Genomic DNA, 25833 nt, shown 5'->3' on the forward strand with positions numbered 1-25833 from the left:
TAGGGGTGTGCAATTGTTTCTTCCATGATACATTCTATCGGACCCCCCAAATTTTGAGATTCCATAAAACATCCCAGATCCCAATATGAGCAAAGGATTTTGATCTGAGATTTTTCAGAAATCCCAAATGTTTTCAGGTCCAATAGAGTCAAGAAAAGGAAAAATGAGGGAAAGAAACCAGCAGTGTGAAAGCTGCATAAAACAGCAAGGAGACTTCAACTACCCTCACATTGACATGGTAAATATGTGCTCGAATCATGTTGTAGAAATGAGATCACAAATCTGGGAGTGAGACCCAGCTTTGTGTAGTGGTTAGGAGGGGCAGCTTCTAATCTGGAGAGCTCAGTATGATTCCCCACTCCTCCACATGCAGCCATCTGGGTGACCTTGGACTATTCTCTCAGCCCCACCTAACTCACAGGGTGTCTGTTGTGGAGAGAGGAAGGAAAGGTGATTGTAAACCGCTTTGAGACTCTTTTGGGTAGTGAAAATCTGGGTATAAAGACAACTTCTTCTTCTTCTAAATGACTGTGCACTGGAACAATTAGTCATAGAGCCAACCAGATCCTGGATGTGGTCTCAAGACCTTGTGAGAGATGTAGGGTTTTATAGACTAATTGGGAACAGTGATCAAAATACTATAAAGTTCAGCCTTCAAATCAATGGAAAGTTATCCCTAAAATCCAAAAGGGAACTTTACAAAATGAGGGGAATAGTAAACAACAAGCTGAAGGAGAAGAGGATACTTGTGAAGATGCAAATCTTCCTAGGAAGGACCATGTTACTTAATATATGTCCTATTCTAGGATGTCATATTTGCATGTTTTACAGATGTACTATATATGCTTTGCATTTGTTTTCACAAATGATCTATTCTTGTGGACTTTGTTGAGCCTCTCCCAGAAGCATTAGCCATCTGCCTGGAAGCAGTGTCAAGGTGGTTCAAAAAGAGTTGTTGGAAGCTCAATCCTTCAGAGACAGAGGTCATGTGGCCAGGTAGGAAGGGATCATATGAGGAAGTACGTCTGCCCACCCTGGATGGTTTTCACCTATCAGTTGCTCACTCCACCAGGAACCTGGGCATGATCCTGGATGCTTCCCTCTCAATGGAGGTCCAGGTCACAAGAGTAGCACGGCTGGCATTCTACCACCTTCACCAAGCCAAACTACTAGCACCCTACTTGGCCCCGGAATACCTAGCCACAGCAATCCATGCGACGGTGACCTCTAGACTTCTGCAACTCACACTATGCAGGCCTGCCCTTAACCTTGATCTGGAAACTACACTTGGTCCAAAACACAGTGGCCAGGGTCCTCACACCAACACCATGGAAGTCCCATATCTGGCCCATCCTCCATCAACTGCAGTGGCTACCAGTCGAATTCCAAATTAGGCCTCTTCCATCCTGACTCCAACCAAGTGGAATGCTCTGTCTGAGGATACTCATTCCCTGCAAAACTTGCCTGCATTCTAAATTATGGTAGACTTAGCTAACAATGTTGTTGATTTTTTAATGCAAAAAGATTTTCATGGAAGCTGTGTGCTGAGGTTTAATTAGATGTTATTGAAATTATGGGTTTATCCTTGTTCTTGTATTGTTCTGTTGTTAGTGTTGGAATTGCAATCAGCAAGTAATTTGGTGAAATTAACACTGAAGGGCTGCTGTAAAATTGTTAAAGCAGCTTAGCTGTACCTGTGTGCTCACTCCTGTCATCAAGTGGTCACTGGTGAGGTTGCAGTGGAAAGACCCCATGCACATGCTTTGTAAATTCCTTTGCTTAAGGTGTGCTCCCCCTCACTTCCTCTTTCTTCGGGGAAAGAAGAAAAAAGAAAGGAGCAACCACCATTTAGGTTCTCAACTCTCTTCATCTGCTAGAATGTAGTCTGACTGCAGCCTAGCCATAGAGGCTTACAATGTGCTGCTTATGTAACTACTCTTTAAGCTACAATTTGATTATTTTAACTGGAGATATTGGGGACTGAATCAGGGACTTTCTATGTATGAAACAGCCACTCTAACTAAATGAAGCTGTTTGATACTGAGTCAGAAACAAAAACCTAAAAGTGCGGGTCCACAGTAACTCTAGATTAGCATTCCCCAACCTGTGGGCCGCAGACCACATGTGGTCCATCGACTAATTGGAGGTGGCCCGCAAAGGACACCTTCTCCACCCCCCCGGCCCTTTACTTCACCCCCCCCCCCGGCCCTTTACAACACACTTCGGGTGTCATTGTCTCCCATCACTCCCAGATGGGACTATCTCGTTGCAGAGAAACAAGCTCAGGGTTCCCATTGATTTGTCATTGTCATGAGTTAAAATTTCCATGAAAATAAAATGTTCCTTATGTTCATTGTTTGGCGTGTCTGTATCTTATTTTGAAGGGATGTTTAAACATTACCATAGTAATCAGAGAGTGTTAGGGCAATGGTTGAGAGTAGAGGAGTAAACAGGCCCCCCACACTAGGCCTCAGTAAAATTGTCAAGCGTTGAGTGGTCCCCGGTGATAAAAAGGTTGGGGACCACTGCTCTAGATGAACAGAAAAATCAAAGGAACTAAAAGGACTTTTAAATAAGTGTATTAACCATTCAAATACAATTATAATATAATTAGAATAATCATCTGTTGCAGCAGAACTACAATATCAATAGTGTATGTAGATATAATACAGCTCACAATATGATCTATCGAGACAGACTCGTTTTATGAAAATCATAAAAGAAATTGTAAGTAATAGACTTCCATGTATACATGACGTTAGCAGTAAAACTTGTAGACGATAACATCAGTATGTCAAAATCTGGGAAACAGCTGTATTTCTATAGAAATGTAATGTTTATGTATAAAATCACTTAAAATCACCCTCTGGCATTGTAAGTAACTCAAAAGCAACATTTCTAACCGGGCCAGTTCTGAAGCAGAGAAGACAATGTGTCATAAATGTATATTCGGCGTATTCTGCTGAAATAGCTAGTCGAAGACATCATCTACCTTTCGTAAACATTTGCGGGAAAAGAGAAGAAAAGCATGTCTCCCCATGAAGAGCTTCCTGTAGGATTATGCGGTGAGCATTTTTCAGGGTCCTTCTTGCAAAAGAAAATGGTCCAGTCTCTATGGTCTTGTGATGGTTTTAAGAAGGCACTTCACTAGAGCAGCATTTTAAGTGACACAGCATCCTGACCCATGCCTGTTTTAGTCTGGGAGTAACAAGTATCAGGATAATTGAATGCCCCAAAGGATAAGCGACAGTCACATTACTAAACAGCATAAACTGCCAAGTGTCATCCATGCCCCTCCGAGTCAGTATAGCCTGAACAGTGATGGCTATAAAACTAGACAGGCCCAGGACAGCGAAGGAAGCCAGAGCTTTGATAGCGGTCAAGTGAACCTGCGTGTTGAGATCCTTGTCGCCCATTCCGTTGCGTTGCATGCGTCTCGTGTGCCTCCACAGCGAGGTCATTAGCAAGAGGGACGATGACAAAAATATCATTAAAGGAACGAGATTGGGGACAATTGGTAGGATATCTATGTACATATACATGTCAGGCCCCTTGCTTTCTGAATCGGTGATGTTTGGACGAGGTTGATTGGAATCACAGAAAGAAAAGCCGTCGTCCACACTTGTGACTATAACAATGGCCACCATAGCAGAGTAGACAACAGAGCCCAGAAGCAGCCAGGGCACCAGCCGTGAGATTCTTTGCTTCACTTGGAGGAAAACAGGGTGGGAGAAGGTGGCAATCTTTGCCAAGTAGAAAACACTGAGCCATGTGGCAAACCAAACGTTAGTGGACTGTGTAAATATCCATACGACGGAAATTGCTAAATTCATATAAGGACAGAGATGAATGCCCACGTGAAGTAAGTGTGTCCTTTTATTCAGAATCATGATTGCCAGCCACGCAAGTCTGGACAAGCTAAGACAGGTCAAGATCTGGTCGCTTGGGGATCGTTTCCTGCTTCGGAACCGGTCAATGTAATTCATGAGAACAATAAATCCATTTGCTACCATTCCAGCGAGGATTTCAATAACCAGAGAAATCAGGAATATGGAAACCGCCATCCTTCTGAGCAGAACAAAACAATTTGTTTCTTCTGTGATGGTCACAGTTTGCCCCAAGCTGTCCTTTTGGTGATTTCAACCCAGTAGAGCTGGATTCTATGGCCTTTGATTTAGGAACCGAATAACATCTGGAGAGGCAGGAGCTCCTTTTGAGGGTTGACTCTGTTGAGATGCAAATCTGACCAGAAAGGGTTGGGTGACTTTATAGCTGTATCCTGTTCTAATGTTTCATATTTGCACATTTGACAGAGATGCTAAACATGATGCATGCATCTGTCTTTACAAATGGTAACGCACTATTCTTTTGGGAGATGTTTGCTTGAAACCGGTATTTCCCCACATCCAGATCTGTGGAAGAGTACATGCACTCGAAAGCTCATGCCTTGAATAAATCGTGTTGGTCTTAAAGGTACTATTGGAGTCAATCTTTGTCCCCCAAATCTATCTGTTATTATAAAGAGTAATAATCATATAGATTCAAATGGGTAGCCATGTTAGTCTGAAGTAGCACAACAAAATCAGAGTCCAGTAGCACCCTTAAGACAAACAAAGATTTATTCCGGCGTGGGGCCAGCAACAAATGGTAAAGTGACAGCCACTAATCATTAATGAAGACAGTTTTATTTCTCCTGTTATGAACTACAACTGAATTCAAGGGGCCTGATTGGCTGTTTTAGGAAAGAATTATCATATGGCTGAATTTGGATGTTGTGGCACAGTTTACTAATTTAACAGCATTAACTTTTGCTTTATATTTTCACTATGATGGTAGTTCATAATCTGAGGAAGAGTGCTTGCACTCGAAAGCTCACACTTGGAATAAATCTCGTTGGTCTTAAAGGTGCTATTTGACTCAGGCTTTGTTCCCCAAATCCATCTATTATGACTCTTTATGAATTTGACTTACTTCTGCACCAGTAGCCCTTTCCTGGGCATCTTCTAGGGCATGGGTAGTCAACCTGTGGTCCTCCAGATGTTCATGGACTACAATTCCCATGAGCCCCAAGCCAGTGTTTACTGGCAGGGGCTTATCGGAATTGTAGTCCATGAACATCTGTAGGACCACAGATTGACTACCCCTGTTCTAGGGCAGCTCAGTGTTGGGTGTATTACAGAAAAGCAACCAGGGCTACAAAACCATGGATCAATGTGGAAAAGGTAAAGAAAGGAGGAAAGTTGTGGTCCAGCTGTAGCCGAAGGAAGCCAAGAGCAAAAACTGGGCTCACGAGCACCCTCTAGGTCTTAACCTGTTCTACATTTGCCATCGCAAGTTTATCGTGTAGATTCTCTCTGTCTTGTGTTGGATTCAAGTTCAGATTGCTCTGGTTTAGTTTCATGAGCAGAACCTCAATTTACCATTTCAGAGTGGAGACTGGTGCAGTGGCATATCTTAGGTATGGTAGGTATGGCATGTGCCCTGAGCACCACTTGATTGGGAGGCAGTACTGAATAGTTTCTATCAAAATCAGACAAGTCATCCAGGATGGTCCATCCTCAGATAGTGATGATGAGTACTGAAGAGATGTACCAAGGGGATGCAGAAGGTGTGGCCCACTCCCTGGTGCAGCCTTAGGAAATCAGCTGGAGGGCACTTCAAGCTGGCTTCATGCTTAACCCAAGGTCTTCCTCTTATTTTAAGGTGACCAGATTTTAACATTGGTAAAGCGGGACACCATTGACTGGGGGGGGGTTTCTTGATTAAAAATTTGGTCTATATGGAGCAACAAAAAGTTTCATAGAATGCATAGAACGCAAAAATAGTATTGTAATATATATATTTCAGCGTAAGTACAATTTGCCAGGTACCCCGAGATGTCCTCCAAAAGTGGGACAATCTGGTCACCTTATCTTATTTTTAAACTGCAGTTCTGGCTGTAGCCACAAGGGGCACAGGGAACCTCAGCATCGCAAAAAGCCCTCTAGAATCCGCTCCAGATCTTGATCTAGAATCAGCTAACTAGACTTCCCTCTCTCCAAGACTTGCTTAACAGACCGTGCACAAGGCTAGAAGCCGGCACAAGGCTGAGAGCTGCTCAGTATTGCCAGCCTGCGGATCATTCCCCCCAAAATACTTTAGCCTTCCTCCTTGCACACAGTTCAACCAGATCTTGCAAAGCGGTGGTCAGGGTGTTGCAGAAAGAAGACAACCTTTCCCTTTCTTAATTCCTCTCCCTCTTTTTAACACTTTTGTCATTCCTGCCTTCCTTCACCTAATTTTTCCATCTGTCTCCCCCCCGCCCCCACTTTATTTTCACTTCTTGGTCTTCTTGGTCAAGAATGTACAGATGGAATCATTGTCCTGGGTCTCAACAGGGTATGCTGATACTGAACCCGCTTTGATGCATGGCCAGTAGCCATGCTGCAGCATGATAGCTTGAAACAAACCAACCATCCACTACTGAGATTAGTGGCTGCTATGCTTTATAATAATTGCAAATAAATTACATGTGTTCCTTACATGTATTGGACAATAGTTAATGTGATCCTGTAATATAAACTTTAAAAAGTCCTAACATAAACGTAAGGAATCTAATATTTTATAAGTTTTTTTTGGGGGGGGGGGTATTTGTTATCACTTTAGATCAGCTTTTCTCAACTTTTTTTGCTGTTGAGAAACCCCTGGAACTTTCTTCAGGCTTTGAGAAACCCCAGAAGTGGCACGATCATGCAGAATATGGTTGGGAAGCAGAGCTGTGGACATGCCCATTCAGGGCCCCTCCCCTTCCCACCCCCTCCGTGATCATCATTGGCTACTTTGGGAGGAGACAAAGGTCGACATGGCCATATATGGTCATATCACCTGATAAATGTTGAACAAATGTAAAAAATACATTTACAAATTAATTTCCACCCATTTGGGGAAACCCTTCCAGGGCTGTCAAGAAACCCACAGGATTTTACGAAGCCCCAGCTGGGATACCGTTGGCACTGTTGTGGAGTGACACCACTGGCCACTTGATTGTTCTGAGGCTGCTAGATGGAACATATTAAATGCCCACCTCTTGAAAGCAAATGATGAGGTGGGTGAGCCTCTGGCTACTCTTTATTTGCCTGCCATTTAAAAAACAGTTTGCTGCTCCAAATACTGGAAGGGGTGGGGCTTTAGAGTGGAGGTCCACATGAAGGATCTCATACAGGCACATGCCTAGCTCTTCGTCTAGCAGTAAATCAATAGGTCAGTCTAGCATAGGGATTCCCAAAGTGGGTGGTACGCCCCACCTGGGGGCAGTGGAAGGATCTAAGGGGAGGTAAGGAATTTGGGGGCAGCAGAGGGCAGCAGTCCGACTCTTCCTGCTGGGGCAGCATGTTCCTAGCGAGAGATGTTCCAAGATGGCTTGTCATTGCCTGTCTTTGGGTAATAGTGAGGGGCTTTCCGCACCAGGATCTTTGTAGCAAATTGGTTGCTGAATGAAAAATCGCCATTTAAAATAGTGGAATTCGTCGTTATGCATACCTGCCTTTGTAGTGGAATCCAGTTGCGTTTTGTAGCGTTTCCCACAGGCTTCTGGTCTCGGCAAAAATAGCTAGAAAGGAAGCGCTATTGCCAAGCTCGTCCCGCCCCTGGCCGTAAAGCAGCCAATGGGCAGCCGTTAGCATGCTCTCAAACAGCCCCTTTCCCTTTAAAAAAGTTTAAAAAAAAACACACACACCCATTGCAACGAATCTGTGTTGATTCGTTGCAACGGAGAGACCCATCCAGCTGCCTGGTGTGTTTGAGCTGTCGTTCCATCGTTGCCACGCTCCCTCCGAGTGAAAAAAAAAAATCCCCCCCCCTCTCACGGGCCCGATTTTCGGCCACAAACAGTGTAAAAAATAAAGGGAAAATACATCAGCAAACGGGCTTCTCTGTGTTTGTGCTTAGTGACTCTGGGGAGGGACTGAAGCCGGGGAAGCCTCTAAACAGAAAGAGGCTCGCTGGTGCGTTTATCCCCGCTCGCTCGGAGAAAAAAAAAAATGGCGATCGCTTCGCCGGAAGATCAGAGGAGAGAGCCAGGGGGAGGGACTTTGTAGAAACCGCAACAATGTTAACGCACAGGTCTTTTTCGCTAGTGTTGCAGATTGGTTGCAGGAGTGTATCGCTTTCCGGAGGGTGAATCCACTTTTGGGGATTTCCCTGAAAGCGCTACAACAAAGCGCTTTTTGCGGATCGGTTTCAGGTGTGTGGCAGATTTTCAACGACGTTGTGCATAACGGCAAATCAATAGCGTTTTCAATTGACAACCATTGTGCGATTTTGAAGGCGTGCGAAAAGCCCCTGACCCTGGACTCCCTTGGTGGTCTCCCACCCCAGGGCTCACCATGGCCAACCCTGCTTAGCTTCGTGAAGGAAATGAGAGCTTTAGAAGGTGAGCTGGAGGGGATCCTCTTCCTGCTGAGCTCCTTCCCCTGTTCAGACTCTGCCCTTCCCAGGCTCCACCCCAGATCTCCAGGGACTTCTTAAGCCTGGGTTGGCAACCTTTCCCCAAAAGTCTCCATATCTGAAAAATCCTTTTCCTGCTTGCTCCTGGCCATGGAAATTTCCATTGCTTGCTTCTCTCTCTCTCCCCCCAATGAGGACCCAAGGTGGCTTTTACAAACAACGTATAGATTTATATTTTTTTCAGACTAAAATATGGCCACTGCACAACAACTAAAAACAGAAGTGTAGGTAATATAGTGTGCTTTGAATTTGACGTAGACCTAATACCAGGAAAGAGTTGTGAGTTTTTCTTTGTGTGTGTGGGGCCCTCAAGGGATGTGATCTGGGAGCCAAGGGGCTGCCAGCCCAAAAACATTTGGGAAGAAGTGGTTTAGTGAACACACATTTTATTTAAAAGGGGGGGAGGATATGATGCTGGGCTTGCTGCTAGTGATACCACCCTTGCTTAAAAACTCCATGAAATTAAGATATGTATGAAAATAAATCTATATGAAAATAAACCAAATGTCTGTATGAAATTAAACCAACAGGGAAGCTAAAAAAACTGCAGAGGGAGAGAAGGGGTACAGAAGATCAGAACTTGATGAGACCTTGCTGCTAATCGATCAACAGTTACGAAAACACAAAATGGTGGCTTAAAAAATAAATCAAGCATTTTTAAAAGATGCCCACAAATGTTGTATATTATGCTAATTTGTACATGAAAGTGAGAAATTATTCCAAGCACCCCACTCTCTCTGAGCAAGGAGACATTCCAGGGGGTCAGTCAAGTCCTGTTTCTTTCTGATCAGAGGGCTGGAGGTTTGGATCTTTGGTTTATTTACAAACCAGCAGAATGTGAAGTCCCCGTCGAACTCTCAATAAGCAGACTTGGTGTTGCAGGAAATCTCTTTATTGAAGAAAGTATCAAACAGAAAGCTAAGTGTTTCCTTGCTAGAACTGAAAAGCAAAGCTAGCAAGCCAGACTCTATACTTTGTCTAAATCTCCTCTCCCAATCTGGAAATAAGCGTTCTGGACAAGGTGCCAGACATGGACAGTCTTTTCCATGCAAAAGCAAGCGCAGCAACTTAGACATTAGAAAGGCATTCCCAAGAGATACAGTAGACTAGCAAGGTCAAAGTAATAAAAACTTGCCAGCCGATATATGCCTCTGAGCTACTGGAAAATACTATGCCATTAAAGCAGGGCATAGACAGGTCAAAGACACATCCCATGGCAAGAACATGAGAACAGGTAAATAGGTAACCATGGATCATGTGAACTAGGTCTTGACAACAGAGCCTCACTGGAGGCAAACGGGCACTAGGTCTGAAGAGCCACCTCTCCAAATCCCCACTTGCCAAGAAACTCACAAGAGTTTCATGGGCCAATCATCCAGCCTGACCACAGGGTTGCCTTGAGGATAAGTTGGAGCAGAACAGAAAAAGGAAATCCTCCTCACTGGAGAAAATATATTAAACTAAAAATTACTTACTAACTAGATTATGCAAATAACATTCCAACTTCAATCAAACTAGAATCATAGAACCATAGAGTTGGAAGGGGCCATACAGGCCATCAAGTCCAACCCCCTGCTCAATGCAGGATCAGCCCTAAGCATCCTAAAGCATCCAAGAACTAACTTAAACATCACGGCAGTGACTCATGAAATCTCATCTCTTGCCACAAATTCTGGTAGCTTTACAGGTGCCACTGGACTCTTGCTCTTTTGACCCATGAGGTCCCTTCCAACTCTATGATTCTATGATTCTATACCGCTTTAGATAGACAAACGCAGCGACTCATCTGATTCCAGCTCTTCCCTCTCCTCTCTGCCCATTCCCGTTTCAAAAATGTTATTTCTCTGAGGCACATATTTCCTGCAGACTAGGGGGTGAAGAGTTGTCCTCCCCAGGAGAATTGTCCATTTGACAAACAGTCCACAGTCCAGAAGGGAACCTTGTCTCCTGACAGTCTTTTGGCATATTTTAAGAAGGTGCTTAGAGCCTCTTGTGGCTCAGAGTGGTAAGCGGCAGAAATGCTGCCTAAAGCTGTCTGTCCATGAGGTTGGGAGTTCGATCTCAGCAGCCGGCTCAAGGTTGACTCAGCCTTCCATCCTTCCGAGGTCGGTAAAATGAGTACCCAGCTTGCTGGGGGGTAAACGGAAATGACTGGGGAAGGCACTGGCAAACCACCCCGTATTGAGTCTGCCAAGAAAACGCTGGAGGGCGTCACCCCAAGGGTCAGACATGACTCGGTGCTTGCACAGGGGATACCTTTACCTTTTACCTTTAAGAAGGTGCTGCTCTCGACTGGCACTTTAGGTAACGCAGCATCCGGACCCATGCCTGTTTCAGTTTGGGATTAATGACTATCAGGATAACACCATGTCCAGCGGGATACACAGCACTCACGTTTTCAAAAAGAATGGATGTCCAGTGGCGCTCGCGCTGGGTCCAGATGAGAAGGTATTGCGACGTGACCGCTACGAAACTGGCTAGGAACAGAACAGCGAAGGAAGCCAGGGCTTTGATGGCCGCCAGGTGCACTTGCGAGCTTAGATCCCTAGGGTCAGCGCTGCTGCATCTCAGGCGTCTTGTGTGCTTCCACAGAGAGGTTATCAGCAATACGGACGAGGACAGAAAGATCCCCATCGGCAGGAAATAGGGGGCAATCGTGAGAATGATGAAGTACGTACACGAGTGAGGTATGTTGGTGTCTGCATCGCTGCCGTTGCTCGGGTCTATTTTGTAGGGATTGCAAGTGGACAAGCTGTAGTCCGATGCCACGACAATCACCACGTCCAGGAGAGCAGAGCAGACAGCTGAGCCCAGAAGCAGCCATCGAACCAGCCCAGAGAAACTTTGCTTCGCTCGGAGGAAAAGGGGGTGGGAGAAGATGGCGATCTTCACAAAGTACAGGACGCTGAGCCAGGTGGCAAACCAGAGGTTCACGGTGTTTGTAAAGAGCCACAGGATTATCAGTGTCAACCGTACGTCATCCTGGGTATAGATGCTCTTAAAAAAGAAAGTCAAGGTCACCTTCAGAATCACAATGGCCTGCCACATCAGTCTGGATAGTCCAAGACAACCCAGGATCAAGTCGGCGGAGGAGAGTTTCTTTCCTTTGAAGCAGTCGACGCAAATGACGAGGACAATAAAGCCATTGGCTATCATTCCGGTGAGGCTTTCCATAAGGAGAAGTGTGAAGTTCATCATAAACAATAGGTAAGCCATCGTTCAGAAGGCCAAAGAATAAGTGTTCACGCTTTTGTCAGTGCTGTCCTTTCCATGATATTAACACTACGGGGTATAGCGCAAGGACCTTGTGTTTCTGGACAGAATATCATCTGCAGCAGCTCGAGCTGTTTTCAAGCATTGATTCCACAGAAATGCAAATCTTCCTAGGAAGGATTGTGCTCTCAGAGCTATAGCCTGTTGAAAGATGTCACATTTGTGTATGCTACTGAGAGGCTAAATCCAGTCTTTGCATCTGAGTTCAGAAGAGGTGATTTAGGTGGGGTCTGTTGATTTAAAACGAATATTTGCCCATCGGCATCTCTTACTATTCGTTATTTCAGTGAATTTGAAAGGCACCACTATTGATTTATCGAAAGAACAACCTAACTTGGTGAGCAAAGTCATTTTAATCGGTTGGATACTTAAAATAGAACATTAACTTGAGCCTAAATGCAAATGGAATGTCACCACATCAGAGGGGCAGAGGGAACAGATGGAGAACTTTACCATAAACTTTACTTAAAATATTGCTCTCTTTAAGTATTTACAAGGTTGTCTCTTGGAGGAGGGTAGGGAGCAGTTCCTGTTGGCAGCAGAGGACAGGACCCACAGTAATGGGTTTAAACTACATGTAGAATGGTACCGGCTAGTTATCAAGAAAAAAAATTCACAGTCAGATTAGTTCAGAAGTTGAATCGGCTGCCTAAGGAGGTGGTGACCCTATCACCGTAGTCTTTAAGCAGTATCTGGATACTTATCATGGATAACTTAGGAGGATTGTGCAATATGCAGAGGGTTGGACAAGATGGCCTGTATGGCCCCTTCCAGCTTTATGATTCTGGTATTCTAATATTTATAAATGAAACATTGGTCCCTCAAGAATAGTGTAGTTTATTCAGTCTGGCAGAAACTCTCTAGGGTCTCAGGTCTTTCACATCACCTCTTCAATGGGATTTGGGATTGGGACCTGAAGTAAACATCATCAGGACCTCCTCTCTACCCGCCAGTAGTGGGAGGGGGGGAAGTTGAGTTGCCAATCTTGCCATGTTGGTAATGTTGGGAATGTTATTATTGACTTTTAGTGGGGGTTTAATGGGGATTTTAGGATGCTGTAACCCGCCACGAGCCGCAAGGGAGTGGTGGGGAATAAATCTAATCCTAATCCTAATCCTAATCCTGATCCTGATCCTGATCCTGATCCTGATCCTAATCCTAATCCTAATCCTAATCCTAATAATGGGGCTTGCATCACAAGAGCATCCAATTCTTGGGTATATTGCAAATCGCCAGATAATAAATTGTTGTGTTGTGCCATCTGCAGTCTCCCACACCAGGATATCCTTTTCAGGCCCAAAAGGTCGCGGAGTTATTAATAAAAAATGAGCCTTCTCCTACTTGAGCTCTAAAAAGCAATGTATCAAAATTATCCTTATTAATTTTTTCTAGAATTGCCTATTGTTGGTTCAGGGTTTAGCAATTCAAAAGGAAGAGGGAGGAGGGAGTTTCGTTCTGCATTCAGAGCTGTGGAAATTTCTGGATATTTTATGGAAGAGTCTAGAGAAGGCAGAGTTTGGGAGGGGCAGGATACTCAGTAGGGATGCAATTCCATAGAATTTACCCTCCAAAGCTGCCGTTTTCGCCAGGGGAATCGATCCCTGTAATCTGGAGATCTCCAGGCTGCATTTTGGGAGATTTCCATATCAACCCTGGAGGTTGGTACCTAAGAAATCTTACTGATTTCAGGATTTCTCCAGAGGATTTTCAAGCCTTGAAGCTTGATTGTGGCCTTCCAATCCTCTCACTTTTCTTCATTATTCTGGACCAGGGCTAAGCATAGAGCTATGAACAGCATTTTAGTTTTGCAAGAGTACAACGATACATGTTCTTGTACCATCCCAAATAGTTCCCAAAACATTGCCCCAGATCCCCTCTCAATTGTTTTGATAGGTTGTTTGTTTAAAACACTTTCATGTTTTCTGCCCTCTTACAGCTGAAGGATCTGAAAATAGAACTGAATCAAAGAATGGATATTTGTAATACTTATAGGAGACATTTGTGATATTGAGTTTGTTAGAATTCAGCTCCTGAAAGCAGGGGACTTGTAAATGATGTGTTAAAAATACTATTCAGTCTGAGTAGGGGCCACCTGAAGGCAGAGGATATAAATACAAGCCTCTGGATTGAAAGCTTTCCCAGATAACCTTGTGGCCCGTTACAGATAAGCATGTCACAGAAACCAGGGCCCCCAATGTGCTTTAATGGAATGCCATTAGATGGCTGATACAACCCGGTATAGTGAAAAGGTGTTGTCAAAAGAATATTTAGAGTGCTATGTATTATAGGAAAAAGAAAGATAATGGAAACACCTTCGTAAGCAGAAAATAGATCACTAGAGAACTAGTAAGAAATCTGGTTTCTGTCATGGCTTATGTCTGACCTACCTTGTGGACGATGCTTAACTCAAGATAGATAAATTTTCTGTATAAATACAGCCAACGGACGGTGTCCTGTACGGTATTTTCTCTCTGCTCTTGATGGAGAGAAGAACCATCCAGTATAGCTTTCTGGCCAGATAAATATGATGTTTTTCTGAGACCTAGCCTCCTTCCGGATTGAGACCAAGGAAGATAACGGGGCACAACATGTCTAAAACAAACCCATAAACAATTTGCAGAAAACCCTTCATTCCCTTTGAATCAGAGAGGACTGGAGGCTCTTTGTAACATTTACTTTATTTAGATAAAAACAAAATTTGAGTGGAGGCAGACAGGCACTGGGCAAGGTTCAGATTCCAGCTTGTCATTAAAATGGTTGGAAGATCTTCGACCAGTCAACCTCTAGTATGAAGCCAATGAAAAGAAATCTAATTTCTGCTGTTCACCATAATCTTTTGCTCATAAGGAGATCCATGGACACAACTCAATGGAGCTTGTGCAGAGAATTCCTCAATGCATCAGTCCCCAAGAGCAGTTGAGGATCCTTCTTGCACAAAGGAATGTCCTCTCCCTAAGAAGGTTTGGTAGGTTTTAAGATGGAACTTTACTTGATGGGAATTTTAAGTGATGGAGCATCCTGACCCATGCCTGTTTCAATTTGGGATTAATTAATATCAGGATAATGGCATGTCCGGAGGGATACAGAGCACTCACATTAACCAGCACCATTATCCAGGTGAGGTGGATCTTCCAAATCAGGATGGATTGTGAAGTAGTCACGGCAAAATAGATCAGGTACAGAACTGCAAAGGAACCCAGAGCTTTGATGGCAATCAAGTGCGCTTGTGTGTTGAGATCCCTCGTTCCACTTCCATTGCGTTGCATACCTCTCATGTGCTTCCACAGAGAACTTATTAAGAAGGCAGTCGAGGACAGAAATGCCATAATGGGAACAATATCCAAGGCAGTATATAGAGTAGTGAAAGGCAGACACTTGCCTGACATGTTCATTTCTGCATGGCTCCTGTTGCTTAAAAGGGAAATGTTGGGACTGCAGATAAGCCAGCCATAGCCCCAGACTGTATTAACAATAATAGTCTTGACAGCTGACGAGATCACAGAGCCCAGGAGCATCCAGGGCACCAGCCCAGGGAGACGATGCTTGATTCGGAGAAAAAGAGGGTGGGAGAAGATGGCGATCTTTGCTAAGTAGAAAACACTGAGGCAGGCAGCAAACCGAAGGTTCACAGAGTCTATAAAATTCCATATGTCCTGCACCGTGAGCAGTACACTCTTCTGTCTCATTCCAATGAAAGCAGATAGAGTCATGGCCAGAATCATTATGGCATGAAGCAGAAGTCTGGCTAAGCCAAGACAGGTCAGGATCAGGTCCGCTGGGGAGAGTTTCCCGCTTCTGAGCCAGCCGATGAAATGAATGAGGACAATCGATCCATTTGCCACGAATCCAATGAAGGTTTCCACAACCAGAAATAGAAAAGAGAAGGTTTTTAATAAAGTCACCATCCTCGTGAGCGCCAAAGGAAAGTGCGTCTTCTGTGGTGACGCTCACCCTTTTTCCAACGCTGTCTTTTCAGTGATACTAACACTACAGAGTACAACACTTTAATCTTCTGTTTAGGAACGAGGGGAGGAGGAACATCTGGAGAGGCTGGAGCTATTTTCAAGTGTTGATCATATTGAAATGCAAATGTTACCAGGAAGGACTGGATTCCGAACAATGCAGTCCTCAGGTAAGTTATACCTATCTAATTCTGTGGTCATTAATGGATGTTGATGGGAGGAACTCTATTTAGGATTGCACTGTAATTCTATATCCTCTTCTAGAATGTCATGTTTGCATATCCTACAGAGATCTTTTTGGCCAAATAAACTATGCAGTTTTTCGGAGACCTTGCCTCCTTCCTAACTGGGACTGGGGAAGAGAATGGTACACAGCATTGCTTTAAAAAGTCCACAAACGATTTGCAGAAAACCCTTTATTCCCTTTGAATCTGAGAGAACTGGAGGCTCTTTGTAAAATTTACTTTATTTACATACGAACAAAATTTGAGTGGAGGCAGACAGGCACTGGGCAAGGTTCAGATCCCAGCTTGCCATTAAAACGGTTGGAAGATCTTGTATCACTCAGCCTTCCGCTGTTGACCACAAACTTTTGCTCATGAGGAGATCCATGGACACAACTCAATGGCGCCTGCACAGAGAATTTCTCAATGAATCATTCCCCAAGAGCAGTTGAGGATCCAGCTTGCAGAAGGGAATGTCCTCTCCCAAAGACAATTTGGTAAATTATAAGATGGTCCTTGATTCTAAGGGCATTTGAAGTGATGGAGCATCCTCACCCATGCCTGTTTCAATTTGGGATTAATTAGTATCAGGATAATGGCATGTCCAGAGGGATACAGGGCACTCACATTAATCTGCAGGATTGTCAAGGTGAGGTGAGTCTTCCAGGCCAGGATGTATTGTGAAGTAGCCACGGCAAAATAGATCAGGTACAGAACTGAAAAAGAAGCCAGAGCTTTGATGGCGGTCAAGTGCGCTTGTGTGTTGAGATCCCTGGTGCCAGTTCCATTCTGTTGCATACCTCTCATGTGCTTCCACAGGGAACTTATTAAGAAGGCAGTCGAGGACAGAAATACCATAATGGGAATAGTATCGAAGATGATATATAGAATAGTGAAAGGCAGACAATGGCCTGACATGTTCATTTCTGCATGGCTCCTGTTGCTTAAAAGTGAATTGTTGAGACTGCAGGTAAGCCAGCCAAAGCCCCAGACTGTGGTAAGAGTAATAGTCTTGACAGCTGACGAGATCACAGAGCCCAGGAGCAGCCAGGGCACCAGCCCAGGGAGTCGTTGCTTGATTCGGAGAAAAAGAGGGTGGGAGAAGATGGCGATCTTTGCTAAGTAGAAAACACTGAGGCAGGCAGCAAACCAAAGGTTCACAGAGTCTATAAAATTCCATATGTCCTGCACCGTGAACAGTACACTCTTCTGTCTCGTGCCAATGAAAGCAGATAGAGTCATGGCCAGAATCATTATGGCATGAAGCAAAAGTCTGGCTAAGCCAAGACAGGTCAGGATCAGGTCCGTCGGGGAGAGTTTCCCCCTTCTGAGCCAGTCGATGAAATGAATGAGGACAATTGATCCATTCGCCACCAATCCAATGAAGGTTTCCACAACCAGAAATAGAAAAGAGAAGGTTTTTAATAAAGTCAACATCCTTCTCAGCGCCAAAGGAAAGTGCGTCTTCTGTGGCGATGTTCACCTTTTCCCAATGCTGCCTTTTCAGTGATACTAACACAACAGAGTACAGCACTTTAATCTTCTGTTTAGGAACGAGGGGGGGGACATCTGGAGAGGCTGGAGCTATTTTCAAGTGTTGATCACATTGAAATGCAAATGTTACCAGGAAGGACTGGATTCCGAACAATGCAGTCCTCAGGTGAGTTATACCTATCTGATTCTGTGGTCATTAATGGATGTTGATGGGAGTAACTCTGTTTAGAATTGCACTGTGATTCTATATCCTCTTCTAGAATGTCATGTTTGCATATCCTACAGTGATGCTAAATATGATCTTTGCAGCTGTCCCCTAATATGATGATTTGGTATTCTTAGAAGGATTTATGCAGTTGGACTATTTTTTTAGTTCTATCTACTGGGCACATGTTAAGAGCCTCTTGTGGCGCAGAGTGGTAAGGCAGCAGACATGCAGTCTGAAAGTTCTGCCCATGAGGCCGGGAGTTCAATCCCAGCAACTGGCTCAAGATTGACTCAGCCTTCCATCCTTCCGAGGTCGGTAAAATGAGTACCCAGCTTGCTGGGGGGTAAATGGTAATGACTGGGGAAGGCACTGGCAAACCACCCCGTATTGAGTCTGCCATGAAAACGCTAGAGGGCGTCACCCCAAGGGTCAGACATGACCTGGTGCTTGCACAGAGGATACCTTTACCTTACTGGGCACATGAAGCTGTTTCCTATAGAATCAGATCCTGGGCCCATCAGGTTTAGTAATATCTACTCAGACTGGCGAGAGCCTCTTGTGACGCAGAGTGGTAAGGCAGCAGACATGCAGTCTGAAGCTCTGCCCAGGAGCCTGGGAGTTTGATCCCAGCAGCCGGCTCAAGGTTAACTCAGCCTTCCATCTTTCTGAGGTTGGTAAAGTGAGTACCCAGCTTGCTGGGGAGTAAACGGTAATGACTGGGGAAGGGAATGGCAAACCGCCCTGTATTGAATCTGCCATGAAAATGCTAGAGAGCGTCACCCCGAGGGTCAGACATGACTCGGTGCTTGCACAGGGGATACCTTTTACCTTTACTCAGACTGGTAGAGATCTTGCAAACCACCTGTTCTTCTGGGAGAGGTCTCATGATAGGTCCTCATGATAGCTCTTTTGTTTACAGTTCTCATTGCTTACAAGCCCCAGAACAGCCCTCCAACAATTTAGTATTGAAAGGGACACAGAATAAGAGTCAGGTAGGGAGCTTAGAAGCATTCCAATTGGAAGTGTGCAAGGGAAAGAAAAGCTGGACCACTTCAGGTTTGGAAGAACCCGCCTCGGACCGGTGTAGCCTCGGCTGAAGCGCCCAGCAGGGGTAAACGTGCAGGATGTTGGAGATGGCCTGCCCTGCGGTACGCTTCCTTTGTGGTGCTCAGGGGGAGGTGGCAGGCACGGAACATTTCCCTCTGAGTCTAGAAAGGGGTTGGGGGACCAGCCAGCCTTAGCTGAGTGTGTGCTGTTCCGTACCTGATATATTTCGCAATATATACTTCAGGATCAGTACTGATCTGGAACTCCCAATTCACCTGGTGCCATTTAATGTTAGTGCTCTGTATCCCTCCCGACTCTTTTCTACCACTCTACTCTCCCACTCTGGGCTGGTGTTGTGGCTGTGATATTCACCCTTTCCCAATGCTGTCCTTTCAGTGATACTAACTCTACAGCGTACAAAACATTAGCCTTCTGTTTAGGTGCAGGGGGGGGGGGGAAACCTCTGGAGGGGCTGGAGCTATTTTCGAGTGTTGATCATATAGAAATGCAAAGGTTACCAGGAAGGACTTGACTGTGAACACAGGAGTCCTCTGGTGACTTATACCTATCTATGCCCATGGTCTTTAATGAACTTCGATGGGAGTAACTCTGTTTAGGATGGCACTGTAACTCTATATCCATAGGAATAAAAATATCAACCAGAAATACAAAGCTGACAATTAATGAGGTAGCCATCTTTCTGAGCCCCAAAGGAAAGTGGTGTTTTCTGTGGCGATGTAGAATGCTACCTAGATATCAGGAATAAAAAAAAATCAGTCAGATTAGTTACGCAGTTGAATTGGCTGCCTAAGGAGGTGGTGAGCTCCCTATCACTGGTGATCTTTAAGCAGTAGATGTACTTATTGTGGATACCTTAGGCTGATTGTGCATAGAGCAGGGGGTGGGAAAAGATGCCCTTCCAACTTTATGATTCTGGTATTCTAATATTTATAAATAAAACATTGGTCCCTCAAGGTTAGTATAGTTGATTCAGTCTGGCAGAATCTTTCTAGGGTCACATCACCTCTTCAATGGGCCTTGTATTAAGAGAGCATCCAATTCTTGGGTATATTGCAATTGGCCAGATAATAAACTGTTGTGTTGTGCCATCTGCAGTTTCCCACACCAGGATTTCCTTTTCAGGCCCAAAAGGTCACGGCGTCATTAATGAAAAATTAGCTTTTACCTACATGACCTAATGTTCAGCTCTAAAAAGCAATGCATCAAAATGATCTTCGTTAAATTTTTCTAGACTTGCCTATTGTTGGTTCAGGGTTTAGCAATTCAAAAGGAAGAGGGAGGAGGGAGTTTCTTTCTGCATTCAGAGCTATGGACATTTCTGGATATTTTGTGGCGGGGTCTAGGGAAGGCAGAGTTTGGGGAAGGGCACGATACTCAGTAGGGATGCAATTCCATAGGATTTACCCTCCAAAGCTGCCGTTTTCACCAGGGGAGCCGATCTCTGTAATTGGAGATCTCCAGGCCGCATTTTGGGAGATTTCTATACCATCCCTGGAGGTTGGTACCTAAGAAATCCTACTGATTTCAGGATTTATCCAGAGGATATTCAAGCCCAGCAGCTTCATTGGTCCCATTCGTCTCGCTTTTTTTCATTATTCTGGATCAGGCATAGGCATAGAAATATGGACAGCATTATAGTTTTAAGAGCCTCTTGTGGCGCAGAGTGGTAAGGCAGCCGTCTGAAAGCTTTGCCCATGAGGCTGGGAGTTCAATCCCAGCAGCCGGCTCAAGGTTGACTCAGCCTTCCATCCTTCCGAGGTCGGTAAAATGAGTACCCAGCTTGCTGGGGGGTAAACGGTAATGACTGGGGAAGGCACTGGCAAACCACCCCGTATTGAGTCTGCCATGAAAACGCTGGAGGGCGTCACCCCAAGGGTCAGACATGACTCGGTGCTTGCACAGGGGATACCTTTACCTTTACCTTTATAGTTTTGCAAGAGGACAACAATACATGTTCTTGTAGCATCCCAAATGGTTCCCGAAACGTTGCCCCAGATCCCCTCTCAATTTTTCTTTGATAGGTTGTTTGTTAAAATATTTTCATGTTCTGTTTCTGCCCTATTATGGCTGAAGGGTCTGAAAATGAAGGAACCGAATCAAACAAATGCTTGTTAAAGAATAGATAATTGCAATACTAATAGGAGACATTAGTGATATTGCGTTTGTTAGAATTCAGCCCCTGAAAGCAGGGGACTTGTAAATGCTGTGTTAAAAATACTATTCAGTCTGAGTGGGGGCCCCATACAAGCCTTTGGACTGAAAGCTTTCTCAGATAACCTAATAGCCTGTCACCGAAAGCAGAGACCCCCCAATGTCAGAATGGAATGCAATTATTCATTTATTTATTACTTATTACTTATTTATATTTATATACCGCCCTCCCCTGAGGCTCAGGGCAGTTTACATAAAATGTAGAAATGGTACATGGAACTTAGTTTACATAACAACTTTCATACAACAATAATAATATTAACATTAAACTGTAACACAGGTGCAAATTACAACCTTGCGAACAGGTCCAGAGCATTAACATATCAGTGGATTTTTCTTTTTTAGGAGGTAGGCAGCAGGGGCCATGTAAATGTTACTGGTTGCTAAGTCCCAACCAAATTCCTGGTGGAAGAGCTCCCTTCTGCAGGCGCTTTGGAACTGTTTTAGCTCCGTCAGGACCCTGATCTCCACTGGGAGCTCATTCCACCAGGTGGGGGCCAGGACTGAGAAGGCTCTGGCCCTGGTTGAGGCTATGTAAGCTTCTTTCGGGTCAGAGATCATTAGATGGGTGATACAAACTGGTATAGTGAAAAGGTGTTGTCAGAAGAAAATTTATAGCGCTCTATGTTGAAGGAAAAAGAAAGATAATGGCAGAAGCTAGATCAGTAGAGAACTAGTAAGAAGTCTGGTTTACGTCATGGCTTATGTCTGACCTATCTTGTGGTTGATGCTTAACTCAAAATAGATAAACTTTCTGTATAAATACAGCCAACGGACGGTGTCCTGTATGGCATTTTCTCTCTGCTCTTGATGGAGAGAAGAACCGTTCAGTATAACTTTTGGGGCAAATAAAATATGATGTTTTTCTGAGACCTTGCCCCCTTCGTGATAGGGACTAGGGGAGAGAACAGAGCATAACATGAGTAAAACAAGTCCACAAACAATTTGCAAAAAACCCTTCATTCCCTTTGAATCAGAGAGGACCAAACATTTACTGTATTTACATACAATTTCAGTGGAGACAGACAAGCACCAGGACACAGTTCAGATACCAGCTTGCCATTAAAGTGGTTGGAAAATCCTTGATCAGTCAGCCTCTAGTCTAAAGCCAATGAAAGAATCTAATTTCTGCTGTTGACCATAATCTTTTGCTCATGAGGAGATCCATGGACACAACTCAATGGAGCTTGTGCAGAGAATTCCTCAATGCATCAGTCCCCAAGAGCAGATGAGGCTCCTTCTTGTGCAAAGGAATGTCCTCTCCCTAAGAAAGTTTCGTAGGTTTTAAGATGGTACTCTACTTGAAGGGCACTTGAAGTGATGGAGCATCCTCACCCATGCCTGTTTCAATTTGGGATTAATTAATATCAGGATAATGGCATGTCCGGAGGGATACAGAGCACTCACATTAAGCAGCACCACTGTCCAGGTGAAGGTCGTCCTCGAGACCAGGACTGATTGTAAAGTAGTCACGGCAAAATAGATCAGGTACAGAACTGCAAAGGAACCCAGAGCTTTGATGGCGGTCAAGTGCGCTTGTGTATTCAGATCCCTCGTTCCACTTCCATTGCGTTGCATACCTCTCATGTGCTTCCACAGGGAACTTATTAAGAAGGCAGTCGAGGACAGAAATACCATAATGGGAACAATATCGAAGATGGTATATAGAGTAGTGAAAGGCAGACACTCGCCTGACATGTTCATTTCTGCATGGCTCCTGTTGCTCACAATGTTGGGACTGCAGGTAAGCCAGCCATAGCCCCAGACTGTATTAACAATGATAGTCTTGACAGCTGATGAGATCACGGAGCCCAGGAGCAGCCAGGGCACCAGTCCAGGGAGTCGTTGCTTGATTCGGAGAAAAAGAGGGTGGGAGAAGATGGCAATCTTTGCCAAGTAGAAAACACTGAGGCAGGCAGCAAACCAAAGGTTCAGACTGTTTGTAAATTTCCATATGCCTGTAACCGTGAACTGTATACCGTTGTGTGCCATGCCAATGAAAGCAGATAGACTTATGGCCAGAATCATTATGGCATGAAGCAAAAGTCTGGCTAAGCCAAGACAGGTCAGGATCAGGTCTGTCTGGGAGAGTTTCCTGCTTCTGAGCCAGTCGATGAAATGAATGAGGACAATCGATCCATTCGCCACCAATCCAATGAGGGTTTCCACAACCAGAAATACAAAGCTGACAATTAATGAGGTAGCCATCCTTCTGAGCGCTAAAGAAAATAGCCTGTTCTGTGGCGATGTTCACCTTTTCCCAATGCTGTCCTTTCAGTGATAGTAACACTACAGAGTACAACACTTTACAGAGTACAACACCTTCTGTTTAGGAACACGGGGAAAAACATCTGGAGAGGCTGGAGCTATTTTCAAGTGTTGATCATATTGAAATGCAAATGTTACCAGGAAGAACGAGATTCCGACCACAGGAGTCCTCAGGTGAGCTATACCTATCTAAAGTCATGGGCTTTAATGGATTTTGGTGGGAGGAACTCTGTTTAGGATTGCACTGTAACTCTGTATCCTCTTCTAGAATGACATGTTTGCATATCCTACAATGATGCTAAATATGATCTTTGCATCTGTCCCCAGATCTGATGATGTGATATTCTTTGAAGGATTTATTGAGTTGGACTATTTTTTCAGTTCCATCTACTGGACACATGAAGCAGTTTTGTATAGAATCTGATCCTGCATCCAACAAGATCAGTATTATTTTCTCAGACTGATAGAGATCTTCCATATGCCTATCACCGTAAACACTAGTCTGTTCTGTGTCATTTTAAGCAAAGGGAATAGAGTTATGCCCAGAATCATGATGGCCTGCAGCAAAAGTCTGGCTAAGCCAAGACAGGTCAGGATCAGGTCTGCTGGCGGAGAGTTTCCTGCTTCTGAGCCAGTTGATGAAATGAATGAGGACAATCGATCCATTCGCCACCAATCCAATGAGGGTTTCCACAACCAGAAATAGAAAACAGATGATTGTTAATAAAGCTGCCATCCTTCTGAGCGCCAAAGGAAAGTGTGTCTTCTGTGGGGATGTTCACCCTTTCCCCAGTGCTGTCCTTTCAGTGATAGTAACACTACAGAGTACAACACTTTAGCCTTCTATTCAGGAACAGGGGGAAGAAATCTGGAGGGGCTGGAGGTATTTTCAAGTGTTGTTCATATAGAAATGCAAATGTTACCAGGAAGGACTTGATTTCAAATGCAGCAGTCCTCAGGTGAGCTATACCTATCTAAGCTCATGGTCTTTAATGGAATTCGATGGGAGTAACTTTGTTTAGGACTGCACTGTAACTCTATATCCTCTTCTAGAATGTCATGTTTGCGTATCCTACAGTGATGCTAAACATGATCTTTGCATCTGTCCTCCGATGTGATGATGTGGTATTCTTAGATGTAATTGTGGACTTAGAATATTTTCTCAGTTTCAGCTGCTGGGCACATGCGGCTGCTTGGTATAGAATCAGATCCTTGGTCCACCAGGGTCAATATTATCTACTCAGCCTGTTAGAGGTTCTCCACACCACCTGCTTCCTCTGCTAGAGCTCTTTCATGTCCCTCGCTGTAGGGTTTTACTCCAGGGGAGGGGAATGCAGCCCAAACAACCCCTTTGTGTGTCCTTTAGGATGGTGAGAGCAGACAGAGCCACACGGAAACCAAGCATTTGTAGAGAATAGATTTTATAAGATAACTTTTAAAGGCTGCAACATATATAAGCAGCACAACACGCCAATCCACCTGGTGGAAGAACTCCATCTTACAGGTCCCGTAGAACTGGGCCAATTCTGACAGGGCTCTCAGATCTTCCAGGAGATCATTCCACCTGGTCAGAGGCAGGACAGAAAAGGCTCTGCCCCTCATTGAAGACAAATGTACCTCTCTGGGGTCAGAGATCAAGAGGTTCCAAAAGTTTAATTGCATTGTCCACATGTCCAAGATGAATGCTCACTTCTTCTCCCAAGAGCAGGCTCCTTTTTTGATGGCCAGCAGGCAAAAAGACCTTTCCTTCTTCTGGTCAGCTGTAGCAATAGCTTCCTGTCCCCTCCTCCAGAAAGCCCATCTCCTAGGAATTCTGGGAAGAAGAAGCTCTCCCCCGCACACACTGTTTCCTGGTACCTGCTTCCTGGCCAGGCAGATGAACATTTGAATGGGAAGATGCCAAGCTCCACAGCTCAGAGGAAAAAAACCACACCAGATCTCTGCACTCTGTTTGACTAAGATCTCTGTTTGACTAAGTAGGGAAATTCTTGTCTCACTAGAAAATCAATCCCCTATCTTTGGCCTTAATGGGTTTTCACCTACTTCCAGTTTGGTGTAGTGGTTAGGGGTGTGGACTTCTAATCTGGCATGCCAGGTTTGATTCTGCACTCCCCCACAGGCAGCCATCTGGGTGACCCTGGCCACACCATGGCACTGATAAAACTGTTCTGACCGAGCAGTGATATCAGGGCTCTTTCAGCCTCACCCACCTCACAGTGTGTCTGTTGTGGGGAGAGGAAAAAGAAGGCGACTGTAAGCCTCCTTTGGGTAGAGAAAAGCAGCATATAAGAACCAATTCTTCTTCTTCTTCCAAACTTTCCCTCAGTTCTCCATCTGTGTTAAACTGCTCTCAACTAAGGCTGAAATCAGACACCACTCGGTCAAGGCATAAATCTGAGGGGCTTTACGCACCGGAATCTTTGTAGCAAATTGGTCACTGAATGAAAAATCGCCATTTAAAATAGTGGAATTCGTCGTTATGCATACCTGCCTTTGTAGTGGAATCCAGTTGCGTTTTGTAGCGTTTCCCACAGGCTTCCGGTCTCGGCAGAAATCGCTAGAAAGGAAGCGCTATTGCCGAGCTCGTCCCGCCCCTGGCCGTCAAGCAGCCAATGGGCAGCCGTTAGCATGCTCCCAAACA

General features: G+C 44.6%; 4 protein-coding genes across 4 annotated transcripts; all 4 read right to left on the reverse strand.

The window, feature by feature from the left end:
- Positions 1-3131: 3131 nt before the first annotated feature.
- Positions 3132-4064, reverse strand: LOC143841945 (taste receptor type 2 member 8-like). Its single transcript, XM_077346495.1, has one exon. It carries the CDS (start codon positions 4062-4064, stop codon positions 3132-3134), a length of 933 nt encoding a protein of 310 aa, XP_077202610.1.
- Positions 4065-10755: 6691 nt separating this feature from the next.
- Positions 10756-11700, reverse strand: LOC143841946 (taste receptor type 2 member 8-like). Its single transcript, XM_077346496.1, has one exon. The coding sequence runs from the start codon at positions 11698-11700 to the stop codon at positions 10756-10758; it is 945 nt and encodes a 314-aa protein (XP_077202611.1).
- Positions 11701-16465: 4765 nt separating this feature from the next.
- On the reverse strand, positions 16466-17197 carry LOC143841947 (taste receptor type 2 member 2-like). Its single transcript, XM_077346497.1, has one exon. The coding sequence runs from the start codon at positions 17195-17197 to the stop codon at positions 16466-16468; it is 732 nt and encodes a 243-aa protein (XP_077202612.1).
- Positions 17198-20774: 3577 nt separating this feature from the next.
- LOC143841948 (taste receptor type 2 member 8-like) lies at positions 20775-23132 on the reverse strand. Its single transcript, XM_077346498.1, has 2 exons — positions 22332-23132; positions 20775-20789 (listed from the first exon to the last, which is right to left on the reverse strand). Exons 1-2 carry the CDS (start codon positions 23130-23132, stop codon positions 20775-20777), a joined length of 816 nt encoding a protein of 271 aa, XP_077202613.1.
- Positions 23133-25833: the final 2701 nt, after the last annotated feature.

The sequence above is a fragment of the Paroedura picta genome, chromosome 7 (genome assembly GCF_049243985.1).
Source record: "Paroedura picta isolate Pp20150507F chromosome 7, Ppicta_v3.0, whole genome shotgun sequence".
In the NCBI taxonomy this organism is placed as follows: Eukaryota; Metazoa; Chordata; class Lepidosauria; order Squamata; family Gekkonidae; genus Paroedura; species Paroedura picta.